At 39.1% G+C, this 19,011-nt stretch overlaps 1 protein-coding gene and 1 pseudogene across 4 annotated transcripts in view; one reads left to right on the top strand and one right to left on the bottom strand.

The window, feature by feature from the left end:
- The window catches only part of LOC100399050 (pantetheinase), an 82,839-nt gene that overhangs the window by 3,936 nt on the left and 59,892 nt on the right, over window positions 1–19,011 (top strand). For 3 of the 4 annotated variants that reach the window (XM_078370797.1, XM_078370798.1, XM_035296731.3), the window contains exons 2-4: window positions 2,143–2,373; window positions 3,814–3,944; window positions 17,854–18,046. In XM_078370797.1, coding sequence (XP_078226923.1) covers window positions 2,161–2,373; window positions 3,814–3,944; window positions 17,854–18,046 — 537 coding nt within the window. In that variant the 5' untranslated portion in view covers window positions 2,143–2,160. The remainder of the gene's footprint in view (window positions 1–2,142; window positions 2,374–3,813; window positions 3,945–17,853; window positions 18,047–19,011) is intronic. The other variant, XM_054254450.2, reaches the window with a different exon arrangement.
- On the bottom strand, window positions 13,389–14,280 carry LOC108591040 (cyclin-G1 pseudogene; annotated as a pseudogene).

The raw sequence follows: 19,011 nt of genomic DNA, 5'->3' as shown, positions 1-19,011 counted from the left end.
TGTGTAATCCCCTACCACAATGCAGGGTACACCGATTGATTGATTTGCTTTAATGGATAGAATACAACAAAAGTGATGAGGTGTCCTTTCCCTGATTACATTACAAAGCATTCCTGGCTTCTATCTTAGTGGGTTCTCTTGCTCTCTGGCTCTAAGGGAATCCAGAAAATGTAATGCAGGCTATCCTATGGTGAGGCCTGCATAGCTAGGAATTCATGTCTTTGGGCAACAACAAATGAGGTCCTGAGCCCTGCCACCAGTCACGTGAGGGAGCTGGGAGCTTGGAAGTCAAGATTTGAAATAACTCCTGGAGTCAAGCCTTGAAATAACTAGCCCTGGCGGCTGCTTGATTGCAGCCTTGTGAAAGAGACCTTGGGCCAAAGGCACCAGCTAAACTGTCCCTGGATTCCTGACCCGCAGAAAGTGAAAGATAATGTATTTTTGCTTTTTGAAGCTGCTGAATCTGGGGACAATTTGTCATATAGCAATAGAAAATGAGTAACTCTTATGTATTCCTCTTTGTAGTGGCTTCCCCATTTTGAGAAAACTAAAGTGAGTCAAAGTGTAGAGCTGAAATATTCAAATGAAAATAATAATAAAGGCCAGGCGCAGAGACTCACACCTGTAATCCTAGCACTTTGGGAGGCCAAGGCGGGTGGATCACAAGGTCAGGAGTTCAAGACCAGCCTGGCCAATATGGTGAAGCTGTTAGATGTATCGCTTGTGTAAAGAGACCACCAGGTGGGCTTTGTGTGAGCAACATGACTGTTTATTCACCCTGGTGTGGGCAGGCGAAGTCCAAAAAGAGAGTCAGCAGAGGGCGGTGGGATAGGAGTTGGTTTTATAGGTTGGGGCAAGTGGTCAGTTAAAGCTGATAATCTATTTTAGGGAGGGGAAGGGCATCGTGGGATGCATGGTCACAAGGGTAGGGGTCATCTGTTACAAACAGGCATGATCATAAGAGTGGGGGGCATCAGTTGCAAGCAGAGGGGAGGGTGTGGTAAATTACATAGTTACAGGGGTGAGGGGGGTCTTGAGAAACCCAGTGTCCAGGGAGGAAATTCCGCAAGGCTGAGCAGGAACAATGGTTGCAGGTTGCAGGGGGAGAGCAATCAGTTGAGGCAGGAACAAGTTGTTTCACTTCTTTCTGTGGCCACCTGATTACTTGTGGTTACATCAGACTTTCTGGCTTCTGGGGACCATCCAGAGATGTACATGCAGGTCACCAAGACTATAATGTCCAGGCTTGGACTCGGAGGCCTAACACAAACCCCGTCCCTAGTAATAATACAAAAATTAGCTGGGCATGGTGGTACACAACTGCATTCCCAGCTACTCAGGAGGCTGAGGCAGGAGAATAGCTTGAACCAGGGAGGTAGAGGTTGCAGTGAGTTGAGATCATGCCATTGCACTCCAGCCTGGGCAACAGAGCAAGATTTCATCTAAATAATAATAATAATAATAATACAAATTTTAAAATCATTTGAAGTTCTGTGTGTTGACATTCCAAAACATATGTATTGCAAAAAATTTACATGTTGAAGTCCTAATTGCCAGTATCTTAGAATGTAGTCTTTTTGGAAACAGGGTCATTTCTGATATAATTAGTTAAGATGAAGTCATACTGGAGTACAGTGGGCACTAAGTCTAACTGATCCTAGGATCTGTCTCAGTCTTTTAGTGAGCCTGTGGCCCTGGGTTTATGACCTTCACTTGGCTTTTTCCTTCTGCCCTTAGTTGGCATAAAAACACCACCCTCAGGAGGAACCAACCCTGTTGACACCTTCATCTGGGACTCCTACCCTCCAGAACTGTGAGGCAACACATTTTTTATGTTTTACACCACCCAGTTTGTTGTATTTTGTTAGGCAGCCCTAGCAAGCTAATATACATACATTTCCTCATTTAATCCTCACAAATCCATGCAATAAGAGAAGGTCCTTTGTTATCTGACAATACTGTGAAATCACAGAGTTTTCTTTTTCTTTTCTTTTTTTTTTTTTTTGAGATGGAGTTTCGCTGTTGTTACCCAGACTGGAGAATTTTCTTAAAATTAACTTCTTTAATTTATTTTTAAGGCACTAAGGTCTGGACACCACGTGTCTTCTCTCTGTAAATACCAGGACGTGCTCTGTTTTTCAGCAGTCATTGGACTTCAGCATGACTACTTCTCCGTGGCTGGCGCATGCAGCAGTTCTGCTTTTCTACCTCTCAAGAGCCAGCTGCCTGGATACTTTTGTTGCAGCTGTTTATGAGCATGCAGTGATATTGCCCAGTATCACCCTAACACCAGTGTCTCATGAGGAGGCGCTGGCATTAATGAATCGGAATCTGGACCTTCTGGAAGGAGCGATCACATCAGCAGCAGAGCAGGTACCATCTCTACCATCTCTCCAGTGTATGGGATTCTATGAGAAAGGAGGGGATCCTTTCTCATAGAATACATATGTATTAGGGTAACCAAGAAACTATTTTAGAGTTAGAATTCTACTTTCTTCTCAAAATTAGAGCAAGGACACTTCTTTATCAGTAAGAACCAAGTTAAGGAAAGAACAATTTGATCATCATCAAGAAGTAGTAGACCTTTGAGGAACTGGCCGTAAATTCAACATCTTTGTTGCCCTTTTCTGGTGCAGACAGAGGATGAATGATAAACGGGTCAGGGATCAGGTGCTATTCTTAGAGTGTTAGTGGCCTTGATGTACTCTTGTGCCATTAAGGGTTTGCAGGTTTTGGAATAAGTTTATAATCTGAAAACAATTAAACTTAAGTTGTCAATTCCTTGGCAGCGTTTATTATATACTTCATACTTCACTCTAATTACAAGATAAAAGTATATGTAAATCATTGTGAGCCCTTGAATTGAGTGAAGATTTCAGTTTAAAGTTAATCATACAGTATAAATTGTGGTTTACAAGAATATAATTTTAAAAGCTAATAATCAATTAGGTATAGACCAGGGATATATGAAGTGTGATAAAAGTCATAGTTAAATATGTAAGAGATGGAGTTCTGCCATGTTGCCCAGGCTGACTTGAACTCCTGACCTCCGGTGATCCACGCACCTCAGCCTCCCAAAGTGCTGGGATTACGGGCATGAGCTACCATGCCTATCCTGTATTCTTATATATACTAATGTTTTAAAAGTTATCAGGAGTTCTGATGTTCTTTTTCCACCCTTAGTCCAACTATTTCCTTAAAGGTCACAGAGTGACTCTCTATTTGGTGACCCTCCAATTGGAAAGTGCCCAGGTTAGCTCAGGCAGTATTTGTAGACATGGCACAATTCAAGTAACCAGTATGTGGCTCCTCTTTTTCTGAAAAGCTGTAGTCATATTTGCAGGGCATGGTGCAGGAGAATGCTGGGACAGAGGAGGAAATAAACAGAGCATTTGAGTTATAAATCAGTCCAGACGCAGGCACGATCATCAGCCAAATTTCAAGGAGAGGCTTGGTTCCAGGATGAGCTAGGATTTTAGTTAACAACTGCAGTAAGAAGCAACAATGGCAGGATTAGAAAATTTAAATGCTTGACTAGAAGCCCAAACCTCACCATTATGTAACATATCCATGCAACTAACCTGCATATGTACCCTTTGAATCTAAAATTAAAAATAAAGAAAATAAAATAAAAAGAAAAAGAAGTGACAGTGCACTGAAAAAAAGAAAATTTAAATGCCTTGGAAAAGAAAATAAAGTATAAAAATATAGAAAACAAAATAAAATTAAGGGATGTCAAGGGAAGCCCAAATAGTTGTTACTGAGCCGCTCAGTTCCTCAGCTCCCTTTTTTATTAAGCTGCATTTTTAACAGGGTGCACGTATTATTGTGACTCCAGAAGATGCTCTTTATGGCTGGAACTTCAACAGGGAATCTATCTACCCATACTTGGAGGACATCCCACACCCTCAAGTAAACTGGATCCCCTGTGATAATCCTAACAGGTAAAGAAATAAGTTGTGAAGAATTCACTAGTGAACATCAACTTGTTTTACCTGGGAAAACATTGTCAATGATCGTTGCATAGATCCATGATCAACTCTAAGTTTCAGGATAGCTTATTCTTTATCTACTATGGGTACATTTACTGGGAAAGTAAATATGAATTATGAAGTCACAGAAATTAGAGCTGGAAGGTAGCTTAGAAATCATCACATTCAGTGTGAACATCTCTGGTCTCTGACTCCTCACCAGTGAACAGAAAAATATTTCCCTGTGTGGCTCTGAGATTTGAAAACTGTAAGAGTAAATGGAAAGCAGACTCATGCCAGTTTAAGATTAATAGTTTTCCTTTCTCACTGATAACTGATGAGGTTAATGTAGTAAAGTCCTTAAGCTGATTGCAACCTAAGAGGTGATATGGCAGGATTGTAAGTGGTTTAATTCAGGTCCAGACGAAAGAGATAATAAGTATGAATGAAAGCAGCACTATTAATTTTAATGTAAGGAAACCAATACTTTATACACCTAAGAAAATCATGTCAGTTCACATACTTCTTTCTGAATACACATGACTAAAATTGTTTTAGGAATTCCTCTTTTGGAACTGTTCTCCAAACCACACGTTGCAAGTTAGAATGGCGATCATTAAAAAGGAAACAACAGATGCTGGAGAAGATGTGGAGAAATAGGAATGATTTTACCCTGTTGGTGGAAGTGTAAATTGATTCAACCACTGTGGAAGACAGTGTGACAATTCCTCAAGGATCTAGAACCAGAAATACCATTTGACCCAGCAATCCCATTACTGGGTATATACCCAAAGGATTATAAACCATTCTACTATAAAGACACATGCACATGTATGTTTATTGTGGCACTGTTCACAATAACAAAGACTTGGAACCAACCCAAGCCCATCAATATATATGCCAAAGAAAATGTGGCATATATACACCATTGAATACAGCCATAAAAAATGTGTTCATGTTCTTTGCAGGGACATGGATGAAGCTGGAAACCATCATTCTCAGCAAACTAACACAGGAACAGAAAACCAAACACTGCATGTTCTCACTCATAAGTGGGAGATGAACAATGAGAACACATGGACACATGGAGGGGAACATCACACACTGGGGCCAGTCAGGGGGTGGAGGGGCTAGAGGAGGGATACTTTAGGAGAAATGCCTAATGTAGGTGGCAGATTGATGGGGTGCAGCCAACCACCATGACACATGTATACCTGTGTAATAAACCTGCAGGTTCTGCACATGTATCCCAGACCTTAAAGTACAATAATAAAAAATCAAACGCAAAAAAAAAAAAAAAAACCCACACAAACTGGATGGGCATGGTGGCGCACGCCTGTAATTCCAGCACTTTGGGAGGCTGAGGTGGGTGGATCACCTGAGGTGAGGAGTTTGAGACCAGCCTGGCCAATATGGCAAAAACCCATCTCTACTAAAAATACAAAGATTAGTGGGGCACAGTGGTAGGCATCTATAATCCCAGCTACTCAGGAGGCTAAGGCATAGAGAACTGCTTGAAGGGAGGTGGAGGTTGCAGTGAGCCAGGATAGTGCCATTGCACTCCAGCCTGGGTGATAGAGCTAGACTCTATCTCAACAAACAAACTCACGACGATTACTTACAAAGATACCTTGGTTTTGACAAGGTGAATTTTGACAAAATACAATGTTATTTATCATAATCATTTTCTCTATTCTTATTTAATTGTATGATAATCATTTCTTTTTTAATCATGGTATATGTCAGTGGTTCAGTTTCTGAAAGGCAAGCACTCTTTTATGACTTCCACTATGAATTGAATTGACTTATCTCTGAATTCCCTAGAACCTCATCTCCAAGGGCCTCCTGAATATTCTCAAAAGGATTTCCCATTCACTTCATTTCAAGGAACCCAGTTGCCCCTTCATGTTTTCCATCACTAATGATGTCTCAATGTCTTGCCTTAATTCTGTCTCTCTCTCTTTTCTTTAAATTTTTTTTGAGAGAGACTCTGTGTCACCCAGGCTGGAGTGCAGTGGTGCGATCTCAGCTCACTGCAACCTCTGCCTCCCAGGTCCAGGCAATTCTTGTGCCTCAGCCTCCTGAGTATCTGGGACGACAGGTGTGAGCCACAACATCTGGCTAATTTTTCTATTTTTAGTAAAGACAGGTTTCATCATGTTGGCCAGGCTGGTCTTGAACTGCTGGCCTCAAGTGATCCACCTGCTTGGCCTCCCAAAGTGCTAGGATTACAGGTGTGAGCCATCTTGCCCAGCTGCCTTAATTAATTAACTCAGAAAATTTTTTTTTAATACCTATTATGTCTAGACATTGTTCTGGGCAATGAGGTGAACAAAACAGATTAAAAATTTCTGTCCTCTTGAAATTTATATTCTAGTGTGGGGAGGTAATAATTTTTTTAAAAAGATAATTATCTATCTCATCTATCTATTTATCATCTATCTATCTATCTGTCTTTATATAGATTATCTTTCATCTCTCTACCTATTTATAATATGAGGTGGAAGTAAATGTTATGGAAAAAATAAAGCAGAGAAGGTGAATAGGGTGGCAAGCCTGGGGCTGAAATTTTTAAAAGGTCATCAGAGGGCATCACAGTGACATTTCAGTAGAGGCCTGAAGGAAATGAGGCAGTAAATCATACAAGTATCTGAGCAAAGTGCATTTCAGGCTGAGGGAATGCTAAATTCCAAGATCCAGAGGTCAGAGTATGTGTCTAACCTATAAAACAGAAAAAGGGTTAGTGTGGTTGAAGTGATGTGACAGAGGAGAAGAAAAGTAGAAAATGGAGGCAGAAGGGCAGGTGGAACACAATGTAGAGAACAGACTACAGGTATAGGTCAGCAAAGAAGCAGGGAGCAGTTAAAACCTGTTGTGATAATTTTGGCAGAGAGATGATGGTGCCTGAGACCAAGATGGTAGAAGTTCAGGTATTGAGAAGTGAACAGATTCTGAATGCAGTTTGGAGGTATTTTTTTCTCTTGTCTGATTACTTTAGTGAGGACCTCCTATGTTGAATAATAGTGGTGAAAATGGACATCTTCATCTTTTCTAGATCTTAGAGGAAAGCTTTGTTTTTCCCCATTCAGTATGATACTAAATGGGTCTGTCATAAATGGCTATTACTGTGTTGAGGTATGTTCCTTCTATACCCAGTTATTGAGGGTTTTTATTATGAAGGAATGTTGAATGTTATCAAATGTTTTTCAGTGTCAGTTGAAATGATCATATGGTTTTTTTTCTTCATTCTCTTAATATGATGTGTCACATTAATTTTTTTGCATATGTTGAACCATCCTTGCACTCCTTGGATAAATCCGACTTGGTCATAATGAATAATTTTTTAATGTGTTCTTGCATTTGATTCGCTAGCATTTTGTTGAGGATTTTTGCATCAATGTTCATCAGGGATGTTGGGCTGTAGTTTTCTTTTTTGTGTCTTTGTCTGGTTTTGGTATCAGGGTAATTCTAGCCTCATTGAATGAGTTTGGAAGTATTCCCTTCTCTATCTTTTGGAATAGTTTGAATAGGATTGGTATTAGTTCTTCTTTAATTGTTTGTTAAAATTCAGCACTGAAGCCATTAAGTCCTGTCCTTTTCTTGCTGGGAGAACTTTTATTAAAGCTTCACTCTTATTTGTTATTGGTCTATTCAGTTTTTAAACTTCATGGTTCAATCTGTGTAGGTTGTATGTGTCTAGGAATTTATTCATTTCTTCTAGGTCTTCCAATTTATCAGTATATAGTTGCTCATAGTAATCTTTAAAGATCTTTTGAATTTCTGCAGTATTGGTTATAATGTCTCATTTTGCATCTCTGAGTTTACTTGTCTCCTATCTTTTTTCTTAGTCTCACTAAAAGTCAATTTTGTTTATCTTTTCAAAAAACCAACTTTTTGTTTTGTTGTTCTTTTGCATTGTTTTTTATTTCAATTTCATTTATTTCATTCTGATGTTTATTATTTTTCTTCTACAAATTTCAGGTTTGGATTGCTCTTCCTTTTCTATTTTTTTTAAATGCATCATTAGGCTGTTTATTTGAAAGTTTTCTTCTTTGTTAGTGTAGGCACTTACAGCTATGAAATTTCCTCTTAGACTGGTTTTGCTGTATCCCATAGTTTTTGGTGTGCTGCATCTCCATTTTCATTTGTTTCAAGAACATTTTTAACTTTCTTCTTAATTTCTTCTTTAACTCACTGGTAATTCAGGAGCACATTGTTAAATTTCTGTATGTTTGTATAGTTATCAAATTCCTTTGCTATTGATTTCTTTTTTTTTTTTTTTTTTGAGATGGATTTTCGCTCTTGTTACCCAGGTTGGAGTGCAATGGCGCGATCTCAGCTCACCGCAACCTCTGCCTCCTGGGTTCAGGCAATTCTCCTGCCTCAGCCTCCTGAGTAGCTAGGATTACAGGCATGCGCCACCGTGCCCAGCTAATTTTTTGTATTTTTAGTAGAGACGGGGTTTCACCATGTTGACCAGGATGGTCTCGATCTCTTGACCTCAGGATCCACCCGCCTCAGCCTCCCGAAGTGCTGGGATTACAGGCGTGAGCCAGGGTGCCCGGCCCTTGCTATTGATTTCTGCTATTATTCCATTTTGGTCAGAGAAGATACTTGATATGATTGCAATTTTAAAAAATGTTTTAAGATTTGTTTTGTGACCTAACATAAGGTCTCTCCTTGAGAATGATCCATGTGTTGGGAAGAAGAATGTTTATTCTGCAGCCACTGGATGAAATTTTCTGTAAATACCTGTTAGGTCCAGTTGGTCTATAATGCAGATTAAGTCCAATGTTTCTTTATTGTTTTTCCCCCTGGATGATCTGTCTGATACTGAAAATAGGATGTTGAAATCTCCAGCTGTTATTGCATTGGGGTCTATCTCTCTCTTTCGCTCTAATAATATTATATATATATCTGTGTGTGCAAGTGTTAGGTACATATATATTTACAATTGTTATATCATCTGACTAAATTGACCTCTTTATCATTATATAATTAATTTCTTTGTCTCTTTTTATGGTTTTTGTTCCGAAATCTATTCTGTTTGATAAAAACATAGCTGTCATTGTTCCTTTTTGCTTTCCATTTGCATGGAATATCTTTTGCTATCCCTTTATTTTCAGTCTATGTGTGTCTTTATACGTGAAGTGTGTTTCTTGTACACAATAGATCGTTGCCTTTTATTTATTTATTTTTATCCATTCAGCCACTCTGTCTTTTGCCTAGAGAGTTTAGTCCATGTACATTCAATGTTACTATGGTTAACTAATGACATACTCCTGCCATTTTGTTTTTTGTTTTCTGTTTGTTTTTTTTTTTGTGTTGTCTTCCTTTTTATGAAGGCATTTTTCTCTGATGGTGTATTTTAATTTTTGCTTTTTATTTTTTGTGTATCCACTGTAGGTTTTTTGATTTGATGTTATCATGCAGCTTGCAAATAACAACTTGTAATTTATTATTTTAAACTGATGACAACTTAACATTGAATACATAAACAAATAAGCAATGTGAAAACTAATAAAAACTCCATACTTTAATTTCATCCCCCAGACTTTTAAATTTTTAAGTTTCTATTTATATCTTATTATACTGTCTATGTCTTAAAAAGTTTTATAGTTATTATTTTTTATTGGTTCATGTCTTAGTTTTTCTAATCAAGATATGAAAAGTTTATACCACAATTAGAATTATAACACTGCATGTTTGTCTGTTTACTTGATATTACCAGTGTGTTTTGTACCTTCAGATGATTTCTTAGATGAGCTAAGTCCTGGAATTGGAATTGAGGGCTTTAGGAGTCTGCTTGGTGCTTTATGTTACTGTGGCTAAGTTGGTACCCAGTTTGTAAGACAAAGTACTTTTTACTCTTCCCTCTCCTTTTCTGAAGCAGGAGTCTCTCCCCATGGCCACCATAGCTGGGAATGTGCTGAAGCCAGCACGTTACTGGGTCTCACCCAAGGCTCGTGGTGAGTACTGCCTGGCTATCCCTGATGTTTACTCAAGAGCCACGGGCTCTTTGGTTAACAGGTGATGACTCTTGCCAGGACTGGGTTCTTCCATTCAAGGCAGGAAGTTTCCTTGTACTTCCGTGTATGCCAAGGCGGGTGGATCACGAGGTCAAGATATCGAGACCATCCTGGTCAACATGGTGAAACCCCGTCTCTACTAAAGATACAAAAAAATTAGCTGGGCACGGTGGCGCGTGCCTGTAATCCCAGCTACTCAGGAGGCTGAGACAGGAGAATTGCCTGAACCCAGGAGGCAGAGGTTGCGGTGAGCTGAGATCGCGCCATTGCACTCCAGCCTGGGTAACAAGAGCGAAACTCCGTCTCAAAAAAAAAAAAAAAGAAGAAATGTCATCAGGGAGCTAGGGCCTGGGTTGAAGGACTTCAGTACTCTGCTTGGGGCTTTATTTTACTGCGGTTTAGCTATTATCCAAGTTGCAAGACAAAGTCCTCTTTATGCTCCTCTCTCCTTTTTTAAGGCAGAGGGACAGAGTCTCTCTCAAAGCTGTGAGCTGTGCTGCCTGGATTTGGAGGAGGGGTGATGCAAGCACTCCTTTGACCACTCCAGCTGGTGTCTCACTAGGTTATGTGCTCTCCAAGTCTACTGGTTCTGGGCTCAGTACAGCACTAGGACTTGCCTAGGAATTGCAGTCCTTATGGCCTAGATCAGTAGTCCCCAACATTTTTGGCGCCAGGGACTGGTTTTGTGGAAGACAACTTTTCAATGGACAGGATGGAGGATAGTTTCTGGATAAAACTGTTCCACCTCAGATCATCACGTTAAATTCTCACAAGGAGCATGCAATGTAGATCCCTCAGATGCACAGTTCATAATAGGCTTGCACTCCTATGAGAATCTAATGCTGCAACTGATCTGACAGGAAGTGGAGGTCAGGCAGCAATGTCACTCACCTCCTGCTGTGCAGCCAGTTTCTAACAGGCCATGGACTGGTACTGCTGTGCAGCACAATTCCTAACAAGCCACAGTCTGTGGCTTAGGGTTTGGGAAACCCTGGCTTAGACTACCTTTAAGTTTATTTAGGACCCCGGAGAACTTTATCTCACATTGGTGATGCTTGGTGGAACTCAGGTTCTGACTGCTGGGAAGGACAATTCTCCTCTGGCTTGAGCAGTTCTAAATGCGCTCTATGTGGGCACTGGCTGAATTCTGTGCCATCTTGCTTTCTACTGTCACATGGCAGGGCTGACTTCCAATGCAAAGTCCTGGAATCACTGCACTTTCCCTCCCCCAAAAAGCACAAATTTTCTCTCCACACCATGTGCTAATCTGGAGGATGGAGGAGGATGGTGTTGGCAATTAAAGACTTTCTTTCCTACCCTCTTCAGTGCCTTTTTCCTTGATATGATTTTAAAATCAGGTACTGTGATTGCTTTCCTAATTTTTGGTTCTTATGAAGGTGCTTTGATGTGTGGATGGCTGCTCAGTTTGTGGCTTTTACAGGAGGACAGTTGCTGGAACGTTGTAGTTGGCCATCTTGTACTGCTTCCTCTTTATCTTTTATTTCTTTCTCTTACCTGATTTCTCTGGCTAGGACTTCCAGTAGGATGTTGACTAGAAGTGGTGAAGGTATAGGGTTCCTTGTCTTGTTACAGTTCTTAGAACACTTTCAGCTTTTCCCCATTCCATAGGATGTTAGCTGTGGGTGCAGATGTATATGCTGTATATAGCCTTTATTATGTCGAGGTATGTTCCTTCTGTATAATAAAGTGCACATCTCTGGATTATCTATTACTTGCATGATGGGTGCCAAGAAATTATTTATGCTGCCTAGAATATTAACCTTTATTATGCCCAAAGAGTTCATTAGTCAAATGTTGATTTTGATGTAGACCTCATAATTTAAAATTTAACATTCAAATTACATAGGTTATCATTTTTAATAACACCTAAATACAATATATTCATCCAGTATTGAAAGTTAGATCAATGTTAGAAATGAAGATTCACAGTTGTCGTTGGTGTTTCATATTTTTACTTTTAGCCTTGATTTGGATGCTTCACAGATGAATTTAAATCTACACATGGTTCCCCCATAGCATACTATTAATTAGGCAGTTTCCTAAATTTCAGAACATCACCTTAATCTAGTTGTGATGTTTTGAGGTTTCATAGCTTAAATCTATTATAATATTATGGATTCTATAGATCAGGGTTATGGAGAAAGGCTTCAGAGAAGAGTTTTTTGTTGCTACTATAACCTTATTTAAAGAAACAACTAAAGAGCCAAATTAATTTGAAGTCTGCTTAAATATTACTGTTAAACTTGAAGTGTTTATATCTAAAATTCATAATCATCTAAATATCAACATTTAGTTTTGAGTAGAAAAAGATAAATTATGACTGTGAGTTAAGAAATGTAAATGATGTTGTGTGAGGGAGCTCATAGCACGTCCATTGCATCCTTCCCATCTCCACATCGCCAGGGTGCCCCATATGGTTGATGACACCTGTCCAGCCTCTGGTCTTCTGCTTGGGGTCTTGATTTCTTCCCAGCCCACTCAAGCTCAGCCCCAGACTAGGACAGGGTTTGGGAAGCAGTGGGAATGGCCAAGATGGGTGTCAGTGGGTGGCTCAGCAGTTCCTGTCCCAGGAGTAGCCACAGGTCAGGGGTAGTGGTGGCTGTGCATGTGGCCAGTCTGCTGCCATCGTTCCATCCTTGTCAGGGCCCCCTCCCTCACCTTACGGGATCTGAGGGGCAGAGAAAGTGTTGGGACAGCCGATGCCCTGCAAATTTTTTAAAAATGAAATTTAGATGGCAAGTATATATCATATATGCAGTGACTAAGCATATGACTACTTTCCAGTCGCCTAACTGCTGTAGCAATGATATGTAACTACAGTGTTAAAACACCCTGACAGTTTTCAGAAGCTCAAAGTGGAGACCATCTCCCATATCTTACTTTTCCTTAGGTACAATATCTAAATTCATATTGATTTTGCTAACGTATGAATAGTTTCAAATTTGTTCATATATGGTTTAAACTTTTTGTCCCTGGTGTCTTACTCAGGCTTGTGTAACTTAAAATGAGCCTGAGTGTGGTTCCATATACAACAAGACGTGCAATAAAAACACAATTTCAGTGCTACGTATAAAATTCATGCTATTAAGAAGGATGCAGTTTTCAAAGCTAAAAAGATGATGAAATGTCTAATTTACATATCAAGGGCTAGATAATTCCTTACTGTTGAGGTGTTATAGTTTCTATGTAGTTATGCAGTAAATGGCTTCAAATAGTAACTGACTAGATCAGTGAAGTAATTTCCCCTTTGCAATTCCAACTTCATTTTGTTTATTTTGAAGATAATTAGTATTTTAATTGTAAAAGAAAATTATAGCATTGGAAAATTTTCTCTCTATGTAGAATAACAATGAACCAAATTTACCAATTAGGGAGCCATTTTAGGAATTGTTGGACAGTGAATTTTTCTGTGGTAACTGTGCTTCAGGTGCAATGCAGTATGCCCAGAAGCAATCTATTTCTACTTCCGAATATTTGATTTGGAGCACTTGTTTGATGAGTATTCAGTTAAACACTTGGATACAACCTCTTTGCTTGTATCCATCTCTACCATTTATCTTGGAATGTTTCTGAAGACATTCTCCTCATTTTATTAACTCTATACACTTCTGTTTTTGGATCTCCAATGTGATTATTATGGACAATATCAACACAGAAGGCTTTGCTTTAGACTCTAAAGTTTAGAGCATTTGATCTGACATGCCTTAAATTGGGCTTCCAGTCAAAACTGAGGTAATTTCTCCTTTCAAATAGCAAGTTCTCTTGAATGAGTGGATAGTGGAGTTGCAGAAATTGAAAGGCAGTAGTAGCTTTCACTTTATATTACACCTTCTCCAATACAATCTTTTCCATTCTCGTTAAGTCTGAAACCATGAACCTATATTCACTTATTTGGAACACATCAGTTGCCAATGGGACATTCCTTTTCTCTCCTATGGATTTTCATAACCAAATAGAATAAGCTCAGTCCAACACGTCCAAGCTGCTTGGGGTGCACCTTCATTTAACACAAAAATCTGTCCAGTAAATTCACAGTTAGAGAAAATGTCTTTTTATCAAAGCCAAAGAACTGACTTAGACTAACATCTTGTACTTCAAAGGCCTGTAGTCTTACAGTCATTCTGAGGCTATTGTCTATTGTGTGCAAATTCAATTAGTCTCAAGCCACAGATCTTTAACTGACATCTAGACTTCTTTGCCAACAGGACATTCAGCTGGTGTAGCAGTTTCTGAGAGTCAGTTGTCAGTACCTCTATCATCTTGATAGTGACTAGGGCTCATTGGGAACCACCCTTCTTGGGCCCGCCCTCACCTCACCCCATGAAATCCAATCTCACAGGCCTAGGAAATAAGGGAAAGAGAGAGGCCCAGGGAGGGGGAGCCTTCCTGGCGGAGGTCTTTGAAGAGCCACCAAAATCATATTGCCCTTGTCAGGGTTAGCTTGGAGCCAAAGGGCTGAAAAGGCATTTTGATATTTGATTGCATATTATTTCATACTATTAATTCAGAGTTTTGTGCACACACACTGTTTCTCCAGTAAGTCTAGTGCTTTATAAGCATAGCAACCACATCTGAAATTTCTGTGTCTCTCACATTGTGTGCTTGGACAGCTCTGCCTGGAATATACTTTCCCCAGTTGCCCACATGTCTAATATGGTGATTTGTGTTGTGTCAAAACCTAACAAGTATTTGTTGAATACTTAACATGAGCTGATTTTAGGTTAGTAAATGTCTTCCTCGATAATTGATGATTTTTGTTATACCTAGAGATTGAACACTTTGAAAGCAGCCTTGGAAAAAAAATTTCAATTACTCTGTTTCACCTTGTCCTTCTGTTTCCAGAACAAAACTCTGTATGCATTAAGGACTCAGCAAATATCATGGATGAAGCAACAGGCAGATTTCAGGCACACATAAGCAAACTGAATTTTTAAATCTGAAATCAGGACATATGGTCTGATTTTGGAGCATTTTATGTATATAGCAAACAGTCTGAGAAATGTAGCTTGAATTGAGATATATTAGAATACATGAAGACAAATAGAGACAGTAGGAAAATATGTTTGTCATCAGAGCTGCTTCAGGAAACCAAAACAACAAGCTACCTATTCCACCACTTCAGGTGATCCACAAAGACTGGTGGTTAACGTGTTTCAAGTGGTTCAATGTGTTGTAATTTATATCTATGCATTCACATATTAATTGAATCAAAGGTGGGTTAAACTATTGAATGGTTGTTCTTTCTTATAAACACATTGAAATAATAATTTTCTATATGAGTTATTATGTCCTTTTCTGATCTTTTCAAGGGTATGTTTTATAAGTGATTGCTATGATTTTCCTTATATTAATTACACAGATTTGTTTCTAGATTCAATAGCCAAGATTTGATGGCACCAAATTTTTATTCATACAGGTTATCACAGCCTTCTTAGCTATTCTTCGATAACCTGGTGTAAACCATTTATCATTTCAGAGTTGTGCAATAGAGGATAAATATGCCAGTGTGTTAAATATGATTTTCAAAATTGCATTTTAATTGCTTTACTTGGACAATTATTGGTAATTTTGAAAAAGAATAAAGAAATCAGGAATTAACAAATGCTCCAGGATTACTAAAGTTTCATACTAGCTGGTACTACCCTAGCATATCCTTACCTCTTATTTGAACTATGGCAACAGCTTCCTAATGAGTCTCTCATTGTTCTAGTACATTCTATATTCAGTGTTCTATTTATCTTTATGAAGAAAATTTTGACTGGGTTGCTTCTGTCTTCAATGGCTTTAATGGTACCTATTTGTTACTAAATTTGCAAAGCTCTATATCCGCCCTCCCTCCCTCCCTCCATCTCTCTCTCCCTTCCTCTCTCCCTCTCTCTCTCCCTTCCTCCCTTCCTTCCCTTCCTTACCCTTCCTCTTCTTTCCTCTTCTCTTTCCTTCCTTCCTTCTTTCCTTCCTTCTCTCCCTCCTTCCCTTCTTTTCTTCCTTCCTCCTCTCCCTCTCTCCCTCCCTCCCTTCTTCCTTCCTTCCCCTTCCTTCCTTTCTCCCTCCCTCCATTTATTATTTATCTCTCTCTTTCTTTTTCCTCTCTTTTTCTCTTTTTTTCTTTGAATGCTTCTGTAAAATTTTCATTTCAGTTATTATAATTTTCAGCTCCAGACTTTTTTTAGGTTTCCATCTTTGTATTGATATTTCTACTTTGTTTTGTTTTCTGATTTTCTTCACATCTTTTTTATTTTCTTAAGCATCTGTAAAAACCATTGTTTTAAAGTCTATGTTTAGTAGGTCTGTCATGTGGTCTTTTTCAGGGATGATTTTAATTAGTTTATTTTTCCTTTCCTTTGAGTGAGTCACACTTTCCTGTTTCTTTGTATAATTTGTGATTTTTTCGGTTGATAACTAGACATTTGAATCATCACGTGGTTACTCTGGTGATCAGATTCTCTGGGTTTGCTATGATTGTTTTGTTGTTGCTGTTGTAGGATGTTTGTGTTGAGGATCAGCTTGAGATGTAAATTTAAGGTCTTCTTAGGACTTTTATGAGCATGTGCCTTTCCCTGGTCATGTATGGTGACTTTATAAATTTCCCTGTATATTTGATTGCTTTTATATGTCTTATTCCTTAAATGTCTCACTACCCAAAAGGAGAAAAAGAAAAAAATGAAGAAAATAATAAGGCACTGACTCTTTAAATCTCTTGGAAGCCACTTCAGCGAGAGAGTTGGCTTGCAAAAATGGTGTGTGTGTGTGTGTGTGTGTATATGTGTGTGCATGACAATAGCTGCTTGCCTTTGTGTTTGTACCTCCATGATCAGAAGCAGCAACTAGTGATCAGAAAATAATCTTGCATATTTGAAAGACAAGGTCTTACTGCTCCCATAAGCTGCCTGCAAGCTGCTTTAGGAACAGACATGACAGCCTGTTATGGGGACAGGGGATGAGGAATTGGTAACCACTATTGAGCTAAGAGCTAAAATGGACTGAAACTAACTGTGAGTTATCTTCCAAGCCTTCCCCTGGAATTTGCAAGCACTAGAGCTCCTAAATAGAAATATCAGACAGATTCCATAAGTGCAATTGTTATCTAAGTGGCAGAAAACTCCCTACTATGCTATCTTCTCAGGATCCCCCTGCCTCTGAGTTTTTGTTAACTGATTAAAAAAAATTTTTTTTGAGATAGAGTCTTGCTCTGTTGCCCAGGTTAAAATGCAGTAGAACTCACTGTAGCCTCAAACTCCCAAATTCAAGCAATCTTCCCACCTCGGTCTCCCAAGTATATGAGACTACAGGCACACACCACCATGCCTGGCTATTTTTTTCATTTTTGTAGAGACAGGGTCTTGCTTTGTTGCCCAGGCTGGTCTCAAACTCCTGAGCTCAAGGAATCCTTCCTCCTTGCACTCCCGAATTGCTGGAATTACAGGCATGAGCAAGCATGCCCACCCTAAATATTTTTAATGCCTCTTTCCTGTTAGATATAAGTTTAGTAAACATGATATGTAGGTCATTGACCCATGATATCCATAGGATGCTGCAGACACTGTAAGATGAACACATAAGTGAAAATATAACTATAGATTATGATAAATGTTTGAAGAAAAAATACATGGTCTGGAATCTTATCTTAGAGTACGTTCCTACAACCAATTTTACGCAAGCATGGGCTTTCTCTGAACTCCTTTCTGGTCTTAATCCTTCTTTTCTAATTATTGTTATTTAGAATTTATTTTAACATATATCAAATAATAGGTTTAGGCAACTATCATTCAAGATTTTGTTAAAAGTAAAGATTGATTTACAAAGATTTTTTTCCTTCAATAAACATATACCAGATTTGGCCACACCCCAGTGCAAGAAAGACTCAGCTGCTTGGCCAAGGACAACTCTATCTATGTCGTGGCTAATATGGGGGACAAGAAGCCATGCAATGCCAGTGACCCTCAGTGTCCCCATGATGGCCGTTACCAATACAACACTGATGTGGCATTTGATTCTCAGGGAAAACTGGTGGCACGCTACCATAAGGTAAAATTAACTTGCAAATAATCTGATTAGTGAATGCCTAATGAAATAAAGTGAGCAAGGAGAAAAGTATGTATTGATACTGATAAGCATACTTTAGAAATCGAGTAGAGGTAAAGCATAGAAAGTAATGATAAAATGTGGAAAGCTCCTTTAAAGAGGCTCACGTGTAAATATAAACACAAGAGTGTGTTTTTAGGAGTGCGTGGGAGTCAGAAAGTGCTACCTGCATTATGCTGGATAATGTTGCTTATTGGACTTTGTCCTTTTTTATCTATCTATCTATCTATCTATCTATTTATTTATTTTTGAGACGGAGTTTCGCTCTTGTTACCCAGGCTGGAGTGCAATGGCGCAATCTCGGCTCACCACAACCTCTGCCTCCTGGGTTCAGGCAATTCTCCTGCCTCAGCCTCCTGAGTAGCTGGGATTACAGGCACGCACCACCGTGCCCAGCTAATTTTTTGTATTTTTAGTAGAGACGGGGTTTCACCATGTTGACCAGGATGGCCTTGATCTCTTGACCTCGTGATCCACCCGCCTCGGCTTCCTGATGGTCTTTGTCCTTTTAAAGACATACCCTGGCAATGGGTCAAGGCTAGAATGAAAAGCTTCTTATCACATAGACTCTGTCTTGAGGAGAATGGAGCAAACAAAGATCCTTGCCAAGGAAATCAGTTAAGTGTAGTTGACAAATAGAAGTGATCTATTTTACTCTCATGTCTTATAAGATTCAAGAAGGTCTTTATAATTAGAGATACCCATGTATATATCCATAACGTGGAGACTGAACCAAAGGCTTGATTTAGCTGGAATGGCCTCTGATTCTCTAACACAAACTATTTTCCGTGAAAACAGTGGTTATAGATGACATTGGCACTGTCCAAGGTGTGAGCTTGCACCTTTTTTGACACTGTGATGTTCAGATCGGCTTCCTAAAAGACGCTTTTTCTCTTTATCTTCTGTTT

This window comes from Callithrix jacchus, chromosome 4, assembly GCF_049354715.1.
Source record: "Callithrix jacchus isolate 240 chromosome 4, calJac240_pri, whole genome shotgun sequence".
Lineage (NCBI taxonomy): Eukaryota > Metazoa > Chordata > Mammalia > Primates > Cebidae > Callithrix > Callithrix jacchus.
This window is presented reverse-complemented; position numbering and strand designations above follow the sequence as displayed.